At 37.5% G+C, this 22,056-nt stretch overlaps 1 protein-coding gene across 1 annotated transcript; it reads left to right on the top strand.

Annotated features, from left to right (window-relative positions):
* Positions 1 to 17,687: 17,687 nt before the first annotated feature.
* LOC149217656 (protein kinase STUNTED-like) lies at positions 17,688 to 19,880 on the top strand. The gene is made up of 6 exons (XM_089391391.1): positions 17,688 to 18,006; positions 18,178 to 18,338; positions 18,491 to 18,567; positions 18,659 to 18,806; positions 18,909 to 19,058; positions 19,265 to 19,880. Exons 1-6 carry the CDS (start codon positions 17,703 to 17,705, stop codon positions 19,535 to 19,537), a joined length of 1,113 nt encoding a protein of 370 aa, XP_089247517.1. The 5' UTR covers positions 17,688 to 17,702; the 3' UTR covers positions 19,538 to 19,880.
* The last annotated feature ends 2,176 nt before the right edge of the window (positions 19,881 to 22,056 follow it).

Raw genomic sequence — 22,056 nt, forward strand, 5'->3', positions numbered from 1 at the left:
TTTTTATTAGATTTTTGAATCTATAGATTTACTATTAATGGTGCATGCATGCGAACGTAAATTATGAAAAAAATAGAGAACGGAAAAATAAAATCTCAAGCACACATAAGACATAAGATATGCTCTAGGAAACCCTTTCGGGAGAAAACCCAACCAGAAGGTGAGGTCACTATGCTCTCTTTCTTTGTTTGGAAATATGGTTGCAAGTACAAAGAAGTATGGCCTGTGGCCCATGGGCTACTACAGTGCACAAATCCTCCCCTTTCCCTCTACCTCCTATCCCTCTTGGCTATTTTTTCTCAGCTATGGAACAAATTCACTTGAAAGAATGGAATGCCTCTTTCTCCTAGTGGCTCGATAATATCATAGCTCGATAGTGTTATAGACATTTTTGGGCACTGCAACCCCAATCCTAAATGTCCATAAACCAAGGGCTCCTAAGTCTCTAAAAGTGTTGTTCCAACCCCTAAAAGAACAAGGTCATCTGATCACATCATCTCCCAGAAGTTCTCCATGAAAAACTACTCAGAACTGGTCAAAATTGGACCATCTCACCTGCTCCATGGACAAAGTGCGCTGCATCCCACCTAAATACACATAGAGGGTGCGATGCATGTTGAAAATCCCTTCTATGGGGTGCGATGGGCGAGAATGGACAAATGGCAGAGGCAGTGTGCGAGGTGGAAAATCATGGAATCTTCCAGAAACTTCTCCTGTGACACTTGCCTCCCTGAATTCGCCCAGGGATGAGTAAGAGATCATCATTCTCCAAGTGGAATCAAGAACTATCAAAGAGAGGACACTAATCAAACCCCAGAAGCTGACTCACCCCCCTTTCAAACATCTATATATGGATCCCTCATCCCAGAGATCCAGAGGCTGGAATTTTGTATCTTGTAAGGAAGTGCTGTTGGTTTCTTGCTGCAACATCATAGTGTTTGGTGATCTAAGCTTTTCATGAGGTGAAGAAGGGCTTCTTGATGAGAGGATGACGCTGGGTCAGAACAATTGGTTGTAATCCTCCCCTGCTCTTTTCTTGATATCAATAAAGCTATTCAAGTTTTCCTCCATGTTCTTGCATATTTTATGATATATGTTTGTGTGTGGTCAATATACATCTGATCTTATATTGTTTATGCTAGTAGATCTCTGTTCTCGGATAGTATTATGCTGCTTTGATTCCACAGGTGCTCTTTGAAGCTGGGTTGACGGGGAAGCAAGTGGCGAGGATCTATCAGAAGGGAGAGGAATCAAGTTAGGAACCAAGCACAAGATTGAGGTTGGTGTCTTCATTCCTCTCTTATCTATTTTTCATAAAGGAATATGAAAATAGCTTTACTTTGTTTGTTTCTAAGGTTGCTACCACCCTTAGTGGGATTAGCAGTTCTGCATAGACACTATTCCCGGTAACAGATAGCCTACTAGTGGTTAACTTTGGCTACTCAAACTTTTAACCAAAGTTACAGTATAGACTCTTCTAGAGTCTTTTACATCATAATCACATGGATAGCCCCATTTCCATGAATAATGGGGGCTGACGTAACATCCTCCCAAATTATGGTCTGAAAACAGTAAGGTCAACTTCTGAATGGCATAAATTTTGCATACAGACTCTGATTCGCTTCTTGTGTCATTGTAAATATCTATGTGTGTAGAATAGCATGAAAATATGCATGCTAAAGTAGGAAATTTTTACCCCCAAAAAACGTCATTTGACGCGTCAAAATGCTCTTGAAAGGTTTTAGACCTTGTTTTGCCAAACTGGGTCTCACCGGTAAAAAAGGTCACGTGAGGTGATTTCTCCATTTTTTCCACTCTGAATGTATTGATATGTATGAAAAACAATATAATGATCCAATCTAAATCATAGCCACCAAGAGATTTCACCGACATGGGTCCACATAATTCAAGAGTGGATGATATGTAAGATGTCATTAGTCTTGCTCCTGCTAGAAGGGAATGGTGCCTTTGATTTCTTTCCACTTGCATATCTTGGACATACTCCATCATGACTAGCTTGAACCTTAGGAATTCCTACAACCATCTTCCTTACTTTAGGCAGAGAATCATAGTGAAGATATGCAATCCTTCAGTGCCATAACTCAATTTAATGATTACTATCATGAATCAGAGCTCATATCAAACTTCCATTGACTCGATAGAGTCCTTCAATTCTTGATCCCAAAATAAATGCATCTACTATTCGAGATTCCATAGGCAAAGTGAGGAATTTTCCTCTTATGGAGGAAACTTTCATCCCTTTGTCTTCTAAGGAAGATATAGATAAATGATTCTTTTTCAATCCCAAAATGTACATAACATCATGTAGATGGATGATTTCACCATAGTCAATATGAAATGAAACAAAACCAAAACCCTTCGTAGGATAAGTAGAAGTGTCCCCGAGAATGATTTTCAAGTTTGTCTGCCTCTCAACCAGGTTTGAGAGGACTTCACGATACCTGGTGAAGTGTCTAGAGGCCCCACTATCTACCAACCAACTATCAAACAAATCTGTAGGAGAAGAACTAGAAAGAGAAGAAATAACAAAATATTCAGATTTGGTAGCAACTACCTTATTTCTATACCTTGAATTTCTTGATCCCTTTTGAGGATGATGACCTTCTTCATGATCATCAGGAGAATCTCTTCTTATTCTATAATCTCTTCTTTGTCCATCAATAAACTTGTTGTATTTCTAGCCACAATTATTGTTGTAATTAGGCCTTGGAGCATCTCTCTTTTCTGGACAGTGTCAGGCATAATGACGATGCTTGTGGCAATTGAAGCATTCAATTACCGTCACTATTCTATTGGAGTCCTTTGATTTAGGTTCAATATTTCTTGAATTAAATGACCTCCCTCTTCCTTTATTATTTTGAGAAACAAATTCAAAGGACTCTCCTTCTTCATGCTTTTGAATTATTCCTCTAGATATCATCCTGGTCTCATCTTGAGTCCACTTTCCAACGAGTTCATTAGATGTCGATAACTTGTCATTGTTGCTTGTAGTAGTAATAAATGTCTCCCAGATTGGAGGAAGCCCTCCAAGCTCCATGAGTACCAGTTCTCTATCAGACATAGGTTCCCTGACAGTCAGTACTTGATCCTTAAGTTGGGATATCCTCATGAAGCATGACTGCATAGTCTCTCCCTTATTTATTTTGATATCCTTGAGTTTATTTTTCAAGGAGAGAATATGGTTCAAATTTTTTACCTCATACATCCCAACCAACTTATCATAGATATCCTTGTACTTCTTCAACGTAGAAGTATAAGTAAGAAAATGATCTCTTAAAGAATCAATAATAATTTTATTTGGTTTTATCTTGACACCTTTCTTGTACTTGTCTTTGATAGTAGCATAGGCATTCTCTAGAGGCTCGAGTACTTTTCCTTCCACATATTCCAATATATCATTCTCATCTAAGGTCACCTCCAACCTGATTTTCCAAGCAACAAAATTTGATGAGTCATTCAACTTCTTTCCTTCCTTAAAGTACGAGGTAGACATCTTGACCAAGTCAACTAAGCTTTCTTCAAATATTGCTAAAGGTGATTTCTTGTCTCTTGTCTCCTTGGTCTTGTCTTCACCTCAGCTCTGGTCCCATGTTAAATTTTCAGTGTTTTGTGCTTAACACAATCACTTATTACAATTATTCTTCAGTTAGAAATAAATTTATCCAATATACTTCAATATTCCAAAAACATTAAGAAATTGTATATAAAACGATAAACCAATGAGAAATATAAGGCAACCAAGAACAATGGAGACACAATATTTGGTCAAAGACCAGGGAAAAACCCCACAAGGGGAAAAAAACCTTTTCAAATTTCCAAATTCTTCTTCTATTAGATTTGTTATCAAATGTTCAATAGAGAGATACAATGTTCAAGTTCATCAACAAAATTCAAAGGTCAAAGCCTTGAATAATCCAAATTCTAATCCAATATCCAATAAAATGATGAGCCCAAAATTCAAATTTGATCCAAATTCAAAGTTTGCAATTCCTAGTCAAAGCCAACAATAGTACAATAAGCCCTACCTAGTTAATCGTCAATGATAAAAACACCTCCAAGGAAGATTGGTCAACAATTAGAAAATGAGGCCTCCTTTGTTGGTCAAAGTCAACCAAAAACAGTCCCAAAATAGTGCCTACAAATCTGTTCAAAGTCAAACTTTGAGCTGCGGAAACCCTAGTCTTGCAATCTCGACCAATGCTAGTCAAAATGTCTTGAAAAGGTTTGGTCAACCTACTATTAAACTTATCCATCCAAATATATCTGAAAATCAGAGTCAAACCAAGTCAAACCATGCTCCAAGTCCAAAAAGTCAATGTTGGTTAAATTCCCAAAGCAAAAGGTGAATTCAGCCAATAGAAAATGACTCTCTCTCCTTCGCATGTGTGAGATCAAACTTCAATTTCCAGAGCTATATGAACCAATAAAATCAAGAGAGAGAAGATGTTATGTGTGATGATGAACTCCAAGTGATATGATGTGATGTTTATTTATATGAGGTTGATGAGGTAGATTTTCCTTTCCCAGGGCGACTTGTAGTACTTTTGGGAACATGTGGGGTTTATCTTAAAAATAATATTTTTTCCCTTGACCAAATTTAATTCTTCTAAGGGCTACTAGGGGCTTCTCTCAATGTGGAAGGCTTCCCAATGGATAGAATTTCTCCTTGAGATTCCAAACTTAACCATGATATGACTTGACACTTCGCTTTTGAAGTACAACCTTACACAGTTGTGCTTCCTTGCAAATATTTTCCCATGAATATTTGACTTCTATTGTCTTTTGTACATTTCCCCGTGCTTCTCAATAAGGGCACACTTGTCTTATGCAACTCTTGGGAGAAAATAGTTACTCACTCCCATTCACAGATCATTATTACTCTATTCCATTCATATAAAGAGAATTCCACTTGGCATGAACATTCTTCATTCTCACATTTCAATTTTCTTCATCTCCTTGTGCATGGAGGAACTTTGGCTAAACCATGGTTGTCATGCCTACAATTGATGAGATAACTTTGTGGAAATGGAGGATTTGATCTTGAGAAGTTAAAGAGAAAATGAGATGGTTTTGTCAATATATAAGGCTTACTATGTAAAAATGTTAGTTTATCAATTTAGATTATGTTAGTCTCCACCTTTTATGTAAAGTGATCTATCGCACATTAATAAGTGAAAATAACTTACTTATTGAATAATGATGTATATAAGGAGATAAATTCTTTGTAATAGATGCTCAAATTATTCATTGATGATAGCATATTATGTTATTGTGAGTATCTTTCTTTGAGCTTAGTTATGTGACTCAAATCTATCTAGGATTTCCTCATTTAGAGGTCTAACTTGTTTTATAATATGGTATAAGCCAAATCAATAATCTTGGGCCTTTGAAAGACAAGGTTTCCACTTTTGTGACTTCAAGCCTAAGAAACATGGAGTTTATGCATGTGCAAGTGTGAAGGCCTAGGCTTGTTGCCAATAAATATGAATTGAAGCATCATTGATGTTGAAAAATGCAACAAGAAATTCTCAATTTGATTTTACCTTGATTAAATTCAGAAAATTTGAATTTCCACTTCAGCAGACAACTTGGATGCAATTAACTTGTGTGACATAGCTTGCGTCACCTACTTTACTTAGTAAATTCAAGTTGGAAGAGTTAGAGTTCAGTTAAGCATGTGTGATTTCTAATTTGTAGCATCAATGTTAGTTATCTCAAGTTGTTTTTAGTTAAACTAGTTCCAACTGTTGGAGGAACTAGTGGAAGGTTAGTTGTGTAGTGGGACTTCAGTCAAACTAAGTGATCATCCAATTAACGGATCAATCAACCCAAAATGGCTAGTGCATGCAGAGAATTTGAGTTCCCTGGTTATGGTGGATATTCCAAGGCAATGTAACATCCATTGTAGAGGAGTCTTGAGTGTAAAGGTGTTACATGTAGTTTGATGATCAACCTTGGGGATTGCACAATCCATTTTGGAGAAATTCCTAAATAATAGGGGTCTGATTTCTTAAGGAATTACGCAAGGAAATAGGGGATCAAGAAGAGGAATAAATTGACTAAGCCTGGGTTAGAGCTTCTTAGTGAGCAGAGAGATATGTTATTCACTTGCAAGTCGTGCTCAATTCAGAAAAACGATTTTAATACATTTCTATTCATCAGATTAATGTAAGCAGGAAAGGGGTTTTTAGTAGATTTTTTTTCACTTGAAAAAATATTGTGTGCATGTGTGTTATTTATCATTGCATGTTTGTGATTAATGTTCTAAATTGTGAATTGAATTCTATAGAACAGTAGAGTAAATTTGTGTCTTGTGATTTTGATTAAAAATTCATGAGAAGCTGCAAATCTACACCATAATTTCTACATGGTACCAGAGTAGGATTCACATTAGAGCAAGAATTTCAAAGTTGTTTCTTAGGAGGTTCAAATTTGTAGTTAATTGTAATAGGATATCTTTGGAGTTGAGAAGATGAATTTCAATGGGCTGAGGCTAAAGTATGCCTTGGAAGGCACCTCTATTTTCATCGCATGGAAGGCTCACATAGAGGTGGTATTGGATGACAATGGATTGCTAGAATACATCAAGAGATATGTTGCAAAACCCCTGAAATCTAATGCCAAGAACCATGCTCAGTTGAATAAAGACATAGCCAAGGTGAGGAGAATAATATTGGAGGGAGTATGGGACCACATTTTCACCAATCTCCATGGGAAAGAAACTCCTTATGTCATGTGGTAAACACTAAGAGATTTGTTCCAAAATAGTAGTGACCATAGGAAGCTGACACTCAAGGATAAACTTTGAAATATCAAGATGGAGAAGAATGACATTATCCCACAGTATCTGAGCAGGTTCACACAAGTTCGTGATGAGCTTGCAAGAGTTGGTTTTATTGTTTCAAATGATTAATTGGTAATCCTATCCCTTTGGGGCTTTCCCAAGATTTGGCATAGCTACCAATATCAAGTGAACAGGAGGGATAAATTACCGAATTGGGAATGCTTATAGTCTAATTTGGTACAAGATGAAATAAGGCAAAATACCAGAGATGGGACTTCATCCATGGGCGAGGATGAAGAAAAATTTACATTGGTTGGAAAGGGAAAGAAAGGAAAAGGGAAGAAATATCAAACCAAACTAGAATCTAGCCAAGGGGGCAAGAAGAAATATTTGTAAAAAATTAAATTCTTCCATTGTCATGGATTCAGGAACTATGCCATGAAGTGTCCATAGAAAAGGGAAAGTAAGAAGACCTCGGGCAGAGCAGTAGGCAAAGCCTTGGATTCACAGTTCAAGCTTGGATTTATCCTTATCACATGCATGACCAACACAATGATGGGGAGCATGTGGTACTTGGATTTAGGTGCCTCATTCCACATGACAGGGTGTAGAGAATTTTTAGTGACCTGGAGGAGAAATATTTGTGGATGCACATTAAGCTAGGGGATTATGGAAGGTACGGTGCGATAGAGGTTGATATAGTCACCTTTTAGAGGGAATGGGGATCACCTCTCATACTAAAGGATGTCATTTTCATTCTAGGCCTAAATAAATCTCATCTCTAGTGTAGTTTTGGAAGATCATGGTTATGATGTGATCTTCAACAAAGGAAAAGAACTCTTGAGACACATAGACACGAGCGTAACACCCTCCTCCCACATCTACCTAAGCAATCGGCCAGCCATGGTAAACATGTGACGAGAGGCCACTATGATATGATTTGACCTCCTAGGTAATGTTAAGGAAATGGAATTGATGGAAACACACCATACAAACATTCCTCGGGTGCTTCAGGACCCCAAAAAGACAATCCACCACATCAGGTGCCCAAACGCTGAATTAACCCAGCATTTCAATGAATTAGACCCAGAGTTTCTCCCATGACAAGGCATGAGTGTGATTGTAAATATGTAGTCACTCCCATAGTGTATGCAAGGGAGATACTACAGCCTTTATTAGCTAATTTTGTGCCAGAGAATGCAAGATTTAAGCCACTTTTCCAGGGATAGTTTCCAAACCAATGCTTAGAACTTGATGAGACTTTCCAAGACATTAAATGACACTAAGGAAAATACTCTAACACAAAACTTGATCAAGGGCTTGACCTAACCAAGCCTAACCATGACAGACATTTTGTCAAACACTTAGTAAATATGCAACCTACAGGTGTAAATAATAGATCTAAGCATATGGGTCTCATACTTATATGAGATTCTCTGTGAAGCATTGTATCCTTATCAAATTAGATTCCATTTCATCCATTAGGTCATATATACATTTATCATTCAACAACAAGTAGGAAAATGATGGGAGTCATACATAACTGTTGTCATAAAATACATGCATAACTAGTATAATAGAGATAGAAATACCAATGCAATCACAGCCACATAAACCACATATAATCCATAATAATTATCATATAGATACAAGGAGAAATAACCTTTCATTACTGATGCAAAATCCAAACCTGAGATGGGACTTCCACATTCCACTTGACTGTAATATGGCTGAGACAAATCTCTCTTCATCCATCACCCCCATGCCATATTCCAAGCATGAATGTGGGATCTTGTAGAACACATCAATCCAAACTCATATAGAGATTCTAGAGGCCATCCACCTCAACCCATCAACAATGATTCCACCTCACGGTCGGACATCACAAAACCATCATTAGTTTGGTCTCTATCCAAGCCTTCTAGGGCTTCTAGAGCATTTTTCCAACCAAGGCTTCCAAAACTAGTAACTCAACCCATAGCTATCACTGGGCTTCCAGAGCGTTTGTCCAACCAGGGCTTTTAGGACTAGTAACTCAACCCACCAAGGGCTTCTAGAGTGTTTTTCCAACCAAGGCTTCTAGGACTAGTAACTCAACCTAAGCTGTTATAGTGCTTCCAGAGCGTTTAGCCAACCAGGGATTCCAAGAACTAATAACTCAACCCAAGCTAAGGAACATGAGAACCAACCAAAAAAAAACAATGAAGATAAACCCATAATCACCATGGTTATCCAGGAAATGGCAACGCCAAGCATTCCAATGTCAATCTAGGCAATCCTCCATGCGAATGATAGATCACAACCAAGAAAGCACATGCATGTGCCATGCATGCCAAAACTAGTGAGGAAAACATACATGTAACTAGGCACCTGTAAGAAAATTTGATGTAGTTGATGATCCTAATGCCTCCTTGCATTTTCTTGCTTTTCCTCTACCTTCTTGCTCTAGGAATCCAAGTATGCCACATCCTCCAAGAGTGCTCCAAGAAAACTCTAAGTGTCCAAGAGTATGAGAGAAAGAATAATGAGAGAGAGCTCCAAAACTAAACTGACAAAAGGTTACCAATTGATCCTCAGAAGCCTTTTTATGGATGAGGCCTCTATTTTCTTCATTTTCCATTATTTTCCTTCATTTTCCTCCTCACATGCAACCTATGACCTTTCACCTCCCTTTTCTCCTAATTTCCATTATTTTCATAAATAAATGTGCCAAAAATGCCATTTTTCCTTTTAATGCCTTAGCCATTGCCTTTGCCAATTTCCTTAGCCATAAACAACCAAATGAACACCCCCCATGATGCCTTGCCCAACATTTAGCTTGGAATAAGTGTCCCAGCATCGTGGCCTTATATATTTTTGCATGGAATTTTACCAGGACTATTATAGAACCCTCCCCCTTGGGGGAACACCATCCTCGGTGTTGAATGACACCTATAACCAACAAGACCAATGAAAAAAAAACATACTTCCATGGAGCTTTATAACATAGCTCGTTGCAGTATTTACAATGATCACTACTGAAACATGAAAATCATACCAATTACGGAGCTTCATAACATAGCTCATTAGGATATTTACAATAACCACATATACACATACACATTTACTTCAACCAGCAAATAACCATAATTTTTATGGAGCTTTATAAATCTAGCTCGATACAATATTTACAATAATACACACATATACACATATTCACATTTTCTCAACCAGCTAATAGAAAGATATGATGTCTACATCCACAACAAGAGAATCTAGAGGCTTACACCTCCACCCTCAAAGTAATACCATGATTCACCTCCTTCCTAGGGAGTCCATAATCCACTGCAAATTCAAATCTGTATACAATGTCCAACGCTAGAATCCTGTGCCACTTTTCCTCTTAGTGAACAATTACCGGCTCATTATTCCAAGGCGCACTCTGAATGTGCATCAGATTCCATTTGGAAATGCTAATGACCAAAACAAATCCATCCATGACCGTCCCTTCTCTGCTACATAGTCCCTCGGGCACTTCGGTCACCCCTTTCGTGTAGTCAATCACCTTCCAAGTTCCATTGGAAACCCCATCCCAGGTAGTCCATCCCTTGTCAAGGATTCCTTGCATTGGAAGATACAAACACCAAGGAATATCCCTCCCTCAAAACCATCATATTGGTCATAGCATGCTCATGGAAATCAATGGACAATATTGGGCACTAGTGTCCCACATTGGCCCTACTCTTGAAGGCTTTACCAACATACTGCTCCCTTTTTGAATTCCTTTGTTGCTGCAGTTAATTCTTGCAGTCGATTCACTTCCTATCACAACAAGTAAAACTAGCACATTTGACCAAATCATCATGTATAAACATATCACATCAGATTAGCTCAAAACATAACCATCATAGATCAAAATCATAAATCACATGTAACCATCATAAACCAGAATCATAGATCACATGTAATCAACATAGACCAAAATCATAAATCACATGCATAATAAAATTGAAATGAGATACTTATCCTTTAATCAATCCTTAGCTTCTGCCTTTTTCCTTATTCCATATCCACTCTGGATCGATTTCCACCCTTGACAACACCCAGTGCCTTCTCCACAACTGTGTGCATATACCCATAGTGTGCAACATAAACATACAACCACACACGACATACAACACCATGTGATACATGCACCTACACTTGATATACAACACATACACCTATACCTAGTGCATAACACAATACCATACATACTCCTATGTCCAGTGTACAACACGACACAACACATATATGTACACAATGTACATCACAAGACATGCATCTACACACAATGTGTGACACCACAAATGCATACACATACACTTGATATACAACAAAAATCATACATCTATACCCAATGTACAATGCCACACAATACATGCACTTACACCTGGCATAAAATACAACAAATTACATGTACTACACAAAGTACAATGCAGGGAATACACATGTCATGATACCACGACTACATAATACACATACATAGTACTGCATGCCCGCAACACCTCATGTATGACATGCACATAATACCACACGTACACCAGTACCATATGTACAACATGTACACAGTACCACCTATACAAAGCACCACCTGCACCACGTGTGCATAGCATCACATGTACATGGAACCACATGCACAACGTGTACACAACACCACATGTACACTGCACCACCTATACAATGTGTACACAATACCACATGTACACAGTACCACATGCACACATGTACATGACACTACATGTACATAGCGCCACATGCACGACATGTAGACAATACTACCTGCACAGAATAGTACTTGTACAATCATGCACACCACACCATATGTACATAACACCACATGTAGAACAGGCAAGCAAGGTTAATTTTAGGGCGAATAATCGCCCAAAGGCGAAATTTAAGGCTTTTTATATTTTAATGGGGCGAATTTTTAATTAAAATAATATTTTTTTTTTATATAATTAGCCCATATTTTATTTAAAAATTAATTTATTTTTTTATTTTAGCCCAGGGCGGATAAACTAACCGAATTGTATTTGATCAAAATAGCCCCATTTTGATATTTGCGGAATGGTATTTGATCAAAATCGCCCCCATTTTGATTTACAGTTTGGATTTTCTGGTTTGGGAGTGGTTTGTGAGAGTCGATTTGGTCCCTGGAGTGGTTTGTGAGGGTCGATTTGGTCATGGGATGTTAGATTTATTTTGAAATGGAGGGCAGAGCGAGGGTGGCTCCCTGTTTTGAGGGATTCAGCCCGCTGTTTTTTTGTATATGGCTCCCTGGGTTTTTGTATAAAAATGGTTTTGAAATAGGTTTTTTCATTCTAGTTCACAAATCTAGCAGCAGCAGTTTCGGTGGGATATTCTTGCATTTTCAGATTTCAATCCGCTTATTCTTCTCTGTTTTCGGTATCCATTGTTTCTTGGATTTGAATGGCTCATGCCACTGCAGCAGCAACAACAACAGTCGGTACGGAAAGTTATCAGTACTTACCCTAAATATTACAGCATTTGGATGTTTGCAGTCTGCCAGTATCCCAAGATGAATATTGTGATGGAGAAGGCAACTTCCTGCTTCTGATTCCCATGTATTGTTCGTGTTGGTTTAAATAATATTTCTGCACCATTTTTGCAGTAACTTTCTGGTCATTGCTGTTTTATCTGTTGCTTATATCACGCCTATTTCGTTAAATGTCCGTTTCTTTTTCCTTTGGTTTTCCCTTTCATTCTGTTAGCTTTCTTATAGCTGTAGATTGTGCTCATTTTTGTGCAATCCAGATGTGTTCTTGGGTGTTTTTGGTCAAAATACGCGGTCATTTTTATTTTCAGGGTTATTTTATCAAATGATGGGTTAATTTCAAATTTCAATTCGCTGAATATGTTGTGCTTCTTTGGCACAGTACGTCATATTGTTTATTGCGGTGATAAGGGCCAGAGCATATCGAAAGTTAATCCCATGTGCATATCGAAAGTTAATCCCAGTACCATCATCGATTGCACACTCAATTTGTTCCCACTGCTCTTCGCTTGCTGCTTTCAAACACAAAATAATATCTTTGACTATAACATCTTCATACATAGTATGATCAAAATTTGAACTTGGTTTTATTCCAGAGTGAAGCATGTGAGCAGATTGAGCATGCAACAAAATTTCCTCGTAGCCTTGCTTGGCATCCATAGACTCTAGAAGCGTTTCCATTCCCAATATTAGATTTCTCCTTATTATCCACAAAATTACCCTTACAGAATCAATTAAGACAATGTCATCTTTGTTGTTCGGGTCAGATTCACTAGAAGTATTTGAATATGGAAATTTTCCCATCTTTACAGAAGTATCTATATCCCACAATAATGCACAAGTCTCATCAAACCCTGAGGCATCAATGTTATCCAAGGAAAAATCCATAGCTTCTTTTATCTGATTTCTTTCCAGGGTGAAGGCTTTCAATGTGTCTTCAAATCCGCCTTTTTGTTTGTCAATTGAGGAGCGCTCTAGATTAACCCACCCACTCTTTCCAGCAGTATAAGTTGCACTACAACCTTTCTCCTTTTCTAGACTTCTCATGCCTTCCTGTTGGGATAAAAATGGTGGTATCCATTGTCCACTTTCAGTTACCATGGTGAAAAGCCTTGTCTACGGTGTTTGAAGTAGTTTTTCTTGAGAAAATGAATAGGTCGGAAAAATGTAGTATGTATGCTCCTTTAATCTAAGGTCAACTAAGAAATTCATCAATTGAAGGTCACGTCCCCTTCCCATTATTTCTTGCTTATAAGCACAACTACAATCAACCACACACATTGCCATGGTGTCGATCATGTTCATTTGATGCTCATCATCTTGGAAAGGAAGTGTAACCAATTCACCCTAGCTAAACTCTTGCATTTCATCCTCGGCTGCCTTACCATCTGCTTTGGTCATGAAAACAATGAAACTGATGTTCCATTGCCTTATTCGTTCTTCTTCCATTCTCGGCTACCTCATTCTATTAATGGCATTAGGACTAGGCCAATCTAATATCAGTGAAAGACAATTCTCATCCACCTGGCGCACTAGACTTTTTATATAAGGATTAGTTGTCTGAAGATCTTCATTATCAAGTATACTAATTGGCCTTCTACTTGAATTAATCTCATTGGCTAGTTCATCGAACCAACCTACCAGTTGTGAGACTACCTCAAAACTCAGATTTGCAAAATCCAGCTCTATGTCTGAAGATTCTTTTTGCACGATTGTTAACTTTGGATGTGAAATGACCAGGCTATGTTCCCTTGGAGTAGTATCTATAAGCACAGAATAGCTGGTGGAAATGAGTTCAACCATGGACTTGGAAGGACCTCCATTATCCCAAGGCAATTTTCTACTCCGACAACAACAGATAATTGTGGTATTTTCTCAAACAAATGTGTAGCCTACTTTTGCAGGAGTCTTTCAATTCTCTCTTGCCTCATTAAGAATACAACAATGTCACCAAAATCCTCCCTTATAAAATTATGGAAGACAGTTACCAATGTTGTGTTAATATAATCTGGTTCTACGTTGTCAATATGTAGAATTTATACAACATATCGTTGTTCATTAGCCATGAAGTTTGCCAAAACATTCAGTGCATCTTCATCTGGAGCTATAAGAAGTTATCCTTTTGTTCTATTCTCAAGTGACTGCTTGTTATTGGAAAGCTTAATCCCATGACAATGTTCTTTGAAAACCATATGTGTGAACATGGATTCAGAATCCACATATTGGTTTTGTTCTTCAGAAATGCATGTACCTGCAATAGACCTCAATTTAGCCTCTGCAACATTTTTGAGCATGACCATGGCAATTCCCACCTCGTTTATTGTTTTCTTATCATTTGGAAAATTGAAGGAAACTGTTTGAGAACCTTTGACATCCCCTGCATTATATATCAGTTGGATCCCACAAAAAGGAGCAGCAACCAAATTTACCATATTCCATTCCATATAAATACCCCCAGAATTTGTCAGAGCCTGAGGATGATTTTCCTAAATTTGAAGGTAGTTCTGGTAACAAGCAATTTCTTCGTCCACTTTCCCCATAAATTTTCAATGCATCACCCAGGTTATTCTATACCTCCAAAAAGATGGAGTCCAGGATGATAGAATATTTCTAGAGTGGTAATGCCAACTCTTGTTTATAAAAAGCGTTGGATAAATACCCGAAGGCAAATAGATAGTCAATACACAATTGGATTGTTGGTTGGTAGCGCAAAATTACATCTTGAAGCTCTCTCATAGCCTTTAATACATTTCCTTGGCTCAATTGAACATCCAAATATAGGCTTCACCCTGATTGCCCCCTTATAATAAACAAGGGCCTTCTGTAAACCCCCTGCTTCCATTAATAGCCCAGCCAAGCACAAATACTCCAGTCCAAATGATGATGATGCTACGGGTCCCTCAAAAAGTATAAAAACTTCATTCACTAGGCAATGCAATTATTGCATAGTTCTAACTGGGGAAAAGGAAGCAAATTATCTTGCCTAGTAAATAACTCGCTTCCTTGATCATAAACATGATTGGGACCAGGATATTTTCCACGATCAAAGGTTATTGGAACCTTCAACATAGGAAATCGCAAACATATGCATCGAGTGGCCTTGTCACATAATTTTGGTGTATCATATTGTGAGCTCAAGTTAATATGCAATGATATTTCTGTCCCTAATAATCTCTGATGAAAGAAATTCTACAGCGTACTATACTACTATTGTGGTTCTTTCAGAATTGTGGTTCTTTGTCATAGTAGTATAGTACGCTGTTCCTGAGATTACCTTTGGTTCTGTTCTGAGATCTGTAGAGAATTGTTGAGCAAGGGGAGGATAGCTTCATCTTAAAGCATCCCTCTACCCAACGTTAAGCTTGATGGGAAGAATTATCCTATCTTCAAGTGAAGGGTGCTAAACATATAATTGAAGAATTGATTGTTAAGACTTGTGGAGGGTAAGAAGACAAATTGCACTGTTGCTAAAGAATTAGTAAAGCTATAAGACAAATTGCACTGTTATATAGAGTGTCTATACAACAGTCTATATATTACAACTAAGTACAATGAGTCTCTCTTTGTGGTTAATTGTACTATACCTTGGGTGCCAATATTCATAATTCTTGTTGTTGAACCAAGCTCTCCAGTTGCAGCAATAAGCTCGACACCTTTTGTCTTATTGATTGCATTCTTTGAACAATGTTACTCAAGCCAATCCTTAAACCTTGGATTGATCAACTGATCTCTAAAGAACATTGCATCATGATGTTGTTCATCCCCTCTTCTACAATTTCTCTCTTATAGATGCATTCTTTGATTGTTCAAGGCCTCCTCCTTAATGACATTTGAGGGATAATTTTGCCTCCTTCCTTGTCTTAACATAAACTTGGTTTTGTTATCCATATTTCACATGGCTGCTAGGATCCATGGTCACTTCTGAAAATTGCTTGCAAGGTTATCTTGGCTTCATTATGCATTGTTTTTTCCTTTTGGAAACTCATCCTTCCTTGAGGATTGTCTAGCATCTACTACCTCAATTTGGATTTCTTGGATCAATTTAGTGCTCTCGTTCTCCTTTTGGACCAGTTGTCCATTCTCCTCACATGCAAAGCATGCATTCACATAAAATTCACCAATTTTAAAAATAAAAGGTTACCTGACCTCTTCTGATGCCTCCAACATCAAATTTTGTCTTCCTTCCATGCTTTAGGAAGGTACTCCTTCTCTTTCTTCTATTCTTATGACAACTATGAATGATTGTCCCTCTTGAAAATCCTTATCATCTGCATCTATACACATAGCATCAGTATCATAATCACCAAGCTCTTTAGCCCCATATGGTATATATGTTACGAGCACTTCTAGCTAACCTCCCATGAGACTTTCATTTATTGTCTCATCGACATCCTCTTTGTGTAGCTCCCTCTACTGTTATGATGCTTTTTCCACCATATCTTTAATCAACAAATCCATATGTTGATTTGAACTCTTTATGCAGTCCATGAGACTCTCTGATAGTCTCTCTTCAACATCTTCCTCATCATCAAGGACTATTCCCTGCTCTGGTTCAAAATAGTGAACTAATTCAACTTTAGGCTCAACAGGTGCTTCATCTTCCTCCCTAGCTTTCTAGCTTTAGGGGTCTTCCTCTTAAAATCTTTTTTCTGACAAGTAATTTGGCCTTCTTCCTTAGGTCCCATCTCTACCTTTGGTATTCTCTTTCAAGCCTCATTTTGACTATGTTGAATCTCTCCTTCAACTCATAAATCTCCTTTTCAATTTCTTCTTTACTCATGCCATTTTCCTTGGCATGCTTCTCCCTTTTGTTATGGCATCCATGAGAACTAGTTAGTAGTGGGTAGTTCTTAACCAAAAGGTTCCCAAAAGGGCGACTTCGGGACTGATTACAGAGAAAGGAGAATCAGTACCTGGATGGCCCCTCTTACGTGGAGCCGATTCACTGACCAAGCTTCCTACTCCACAGTCTACATCAAAACAAACATCTGTAGTTGAATGGGCACTACAGTTGCCAAATAGGCTTACACAGGCAACTGGAGAGCTTCATTTGAAAGGACAGATTATGCAGAAGGTTTGCAACTATGAACATGAAGCTCGGTCTTCAAATGAGGTAGCACCAATTGAAGCATGCTCTAAAGAAGAAGGGTTTCCTTGCAGTCAGCAGAATGATTCTGATCGAGAAGAAAATTGTTTGGCAAGGAGATTAGAGTTCCTTTGTCAAAGTAAAACTTGCAGGCATTTTACATATCAGGAGTTGCAATCTGCTACTTCTGGTTTTTCAACAGGTTGCATTTGTAGTTTTCCTCATGGAGTTTTTCATTTCTGTGCTTCTGTTTTGAATGGGAAATTTCCCTTGAAATGTATATTAACCTTGTGAACTCAATTCAATTATGTAACATCCTTATTCTTGCAGGGAATTTTATAGGAAGAGGAGGCTGCAGTAAGGTGTATAGAGGATTTCTTCTTGATGGACAATCGGTGGCAGTGAAAATCTTGAATTCATCATCCAAAACAGAGCAAGAGCTTCTTTCTGAAGTTGAGATTCTTACTCTATTGAAGCACAACCATGTCATTACACTTATCGGTTACTGTGCAGAAGGCCTTAACCGCCTTCTGGTGTATAATTTTGTATCCAGAGGAAACCTTGAAGAGAATCTCCATGGTATATACTCAATAGTATTGCATTTTAAGAATCATGAAATCGTGTAGAAATATTAAGCAGTATTACGTTTTAAGCATCATAGTGTTATGTATTGTATGGTAGGGTCTTTCATTTTCTCTTTTCTGAGATTTGATTATAGTCCTAGCTATTGACTATGTATATATTTTTCAGGAGGAGAGGAAAAGCCAATACTTCCTTGGAAAGTGCGATTAAAAGTGGCTGTAGGAGTTGCTGAAGCATTAGATTACTTGCATAATGGCTTTTCTCAATCTGTCATTCATGGAGATGTAAAGTCTTCCAATATCTTGCTTTCTGAAGAGTTTGAACCACAGGTATAAATCTTTTTACTGCAAGAAGAATCAAGACTAAATTGCACAATTCAGTATTTGAAGAGATCTTAGTGATCTAGACTTGTAAACTGAAACTTGGAATTCTGCACTAATGAAAAATTTCAACAGAATTAATGTGCGTGTTATTATAATAGTTGTCAGATTTTGGGCTAGCAAGGTGGGCACCAACATCTTCATATATCACTTGCAGCGATGTTTTAGGAACATTTGGGTATGTAAGCATCTTCCCAGTTTCGATTGGCCATTTTCATATTAAAGCTATCCAATTTGTAAATTCACTAATTGTGATTGTAGTTTGACAGGTATCTTGCTCCAGAATACTTTGTTTATGGAAAGGTTAATGAGAAGACGGATGTGTATGCATTTGGTGTGGTCCTTCTTGAGCTAATAACTGGAAGGAAGCGAATTGATACAGCAAGTCCCAAGGGTCAAGAAAGCCTGATTATGTGGGTAAGTCCTGGTTTTTACAGTTGACTCTCTTCTTCATGTTTATTTATATTGATTATCCTTATTAGGGGCTCATGTTTAACCTTCTGTAAATGTTGAAACTAGGCAAGACCACTCTTACAGGATGGGAATATGGAAAGTCTTGCTGACAAATGTTTGCAAAATGTTTATGATACAAATGAAATGCATAGAATGATGCTTGCTGCTACGCTTTGTCTAAGGGAAACATCTCATTACCGTCCTTGCATGAGCCGAGTAATTTATCTACGTCTATTCATTTCTATATGCTTCAGGGGCTTGTTTTTACTACCTCGTGTGTTTTTTGAGGGTATTCTTTACCTGCAAAAATTACTTTAGGGTGCAATTTTTCTTACATTTTCTTTTAGCTATAAAACACTCTATGTTAACCAGATCTGTTCATCTCTGCTTACTCTTTAATACCAAGATATGATTAATGGCAGATTTTAAAACTACTACAAGGAGAAGATGAGAGGACTGACTGGGCGTGGTGCCAGAATACAATGATCAAGGATATGGATACTTCAGATGAGGATGACATTGTAGAAAATCAGGGGGGGCATGATATACAAACCCATCTCACCCTTGCCATGCTTGGGGTGGATGATGATACGGTATCACTTAGTAGCACAGATCATAGTGTGGGCATTTTGCCAACAAACAATTCTTTGGAAGATTACGGACTGCGCCGATGTAGCAATTCATCAAGCTTTTAATTCAAGATTAAAAGAAGTGAGTTTCGTTGCCAGCAATACATTTGTTTATGGTTGCTTTATAAGTTTCCCATGGCCATAGTGGTTTCATATTCTTATATGGCCAGGAATGTGACGTATTATGCTAGACCTCAAAGAATAGCTAAGGATTGTATGAAAACTAGGGATTGAACAATAACATTGACTTCGTTAAAGCATTCCTTGAAGTTAGAAGCAAGCTCATGGGCGGAAAGGAAGATCAAGATGTCAGTACTCCATTATCTTGGCTGCAGATCTGAGCAATGTTTGACTAGTTGGCATCTTTTGTTCGCATGCTGATTTTTTCAGTGTCGTGTCCACATTTCTACTTTTTACTGTCAATCTCATGTAAATAGTGAAAATGGATCTACGGTGTTCATTACACTGCTCTGGGTAGACAAGTACCAAGAAGAGTAACTTTTTGGTAATGCTACTATATTGTCAATTCAGAAGTGGTGGAGAGAACCGTAGAAAGAACTACCCACTACTAACCAGTTCTCATGGATGCCAGGTTGATTGATCAAATGGATCAAATGTGCTGAAGCTTGAGATCCTTCTTTGATGCGCCATAAGGGCCATGCCTGATGCATTTTTGGTCTAACAAAAGGACCAAGGGTTCAAATAGTTAATGGTTAGCATTCACCAACTATTAAAACAGAGTAGCCATGTCTAATTTTCAAATTTCATTTATAACACTAGCAATTTTTATTGCATAATATCAGGAATGAACAGATGCAGGGTTTGATTCAGGTTGAATATCACAGAAGACAATGCAAAGGTGTACCGGTGAATACTATGGTATTAATGAGAATCAAAAGTTAAAAGCTACATAGTAGAATGCATTTATTCATCTTCAAGGATATCACAGCACACACCACACTGCATTTTCACTTTTCATCCATAGAAATGTTTCCATCGATGGAAGGATTTATGGTTAACAATAGCAATAACTAAAGACCTTGTCACCATACTAATGTGCATATTCATCACTTATTGTAAAGGATTGAACCTAATTCTGTTTTATTTAATTACCAAGCCATAATCATGACAATATCCACAAAATTCAATAAGAATGGTTTAGGTTGTGTAAAATTCCACCACTATATGTTCGTGGGTCATATTCCTTCCATGGTACCATTTTGCTACATAATAACATGAAGAGACAGGTACCATTCTGCTGACTTAACAACATACTAATCTCATCACTAAAAGAATAATAATTGTAAGAATCTAACAGATTTTGCAAATATATGAGCTCAACTTATAATTATATAGTATTTATATTTTGGCAATTTTTTATTGCCATGAAACGCTGCTTCTCGAGTTCAGGTAATTGCAAAGCTGTTCTCTAACATTACACCTTAAAAAATTCAGCCTTCAAATCCAAAACATTAAAACTATCCTACATCTCTAACTTCAAAATTTTTAATGCCTACACCTTTTGTAGGGAAAAAAGAAAAGGCAAGAAATACAATATGAAACCCAAAATTTGTTCAAGAAAATAAAGCTATAATCAATAAAAAAAATAAAGCGTATGGCATGGTCTGCTGAATCATCTGAGGTGCTCAATTATCCTCAGCAGCTTTGGAAGTCTCAGATGCCTGTAATTCACCATCATTTTCCAGCTTTTGGACCTTATTTGATCGTTCATCTTTGGCAGATCCATCATCCTCTTCAAACCGTCTGTGTTTCTTCTCTATGCTAGTACCATTCCCCTTTGTAAAGGGCTTTCGACTGTTAGATGAGTGCCTGCCTCCTCTACCACGGCCACCTCTGAAATTAAGGGTGAATGGTCCCAAGTAAGTAAGTTATTTTAAAATCAAGTCATCATCCGGGAAAACTCTAAAACTCCTACCATTGAAACCCAATATAGAGACAGTTTTTAGGAAAATATTTTGATGGACAGCATTGTGGCATGTCATAAATAAGCATCCACATGGACTTGTTCTAGGGTAGTTTAAAATAACTTCTTGTTTCTTTTGATTAAATCTTCTTGTAATACTAGAGAGGCCACTCAGTTCTGGTGATATTTTCAGTGCTTTGTTTAGTTATGTGAATTCGTTAGATGCAAAACAAGTATTGGTTAATTTCATGAAAACCAATCTGCAGAATTGGAAATGTAAGCATATGTGCATGAATGTAGTAGAGAAAGGGGTACTGTTCTAATTGAAGTGAGAGTGAAAGAGACCTTTTGAAAATGTTATTGTTTCAAGCAGTTGGAACGGTATCAGTAGGAATCAGTATGCAGAAATTAAACAGAATAAATGGGAATCAAGGCAAATCAAGCATTGTATTGCATATCAAATCTAATAAAGTACCAATGATTCTACAGCTTTGGTTAAGTATTCAATAGTGCTTCCAAGGTTGCAGAACTTCAATCTACAGTCATAGATATTGAATGGGTGTTTGCAGTTATATTGTTCCTCTGCCAAGAACTCTGCTCCTTTGGACCTCAATTCCCCTCAAATAAAAATGTTCTGTTTAATTGGAACTTATTTACATCC

This window comes from Pinus tabuliformis, chromosome 1_1, assembly GCF_031772625.1.
Source record: "Pinus tabuliformis cultivar Carrire ecotype Pingquan chromosome 1_1, CPIR1, whole genome shotgun sequence".
NCBI classification, from domain to species: domain Eukaryota; kingdom Viridiplantae; phylum Streptophyta; class Pinopsida; order Pinales; family Pinaceae; genus Pinus; species Pinus tabuliformis.

Bases quoted from the DNA above. Each gene is read 5' to 3' on its own strand.
- LOC149217656 (XM_089391391.1), top strand. From the start codon at position 17,703: ATGTATATTAACCTTGTGAACTCAATTCAATTATGTAACATCCTTATT. The intron at 18,007-18,177 runs GTATATACTCAA...TATATTTTTCAG, and splicing joins CCTTGAAGAGAATCTCCATG to GAGGAGAGGAAAAGCCAATA. The intron at 19,059-19,264 runs GTAATTTATCTA...GATTAATGGCAG, and splicing joins ACCGTCCTTGCATGAGCCGA to ATTTTAAAACTACTACAAGG.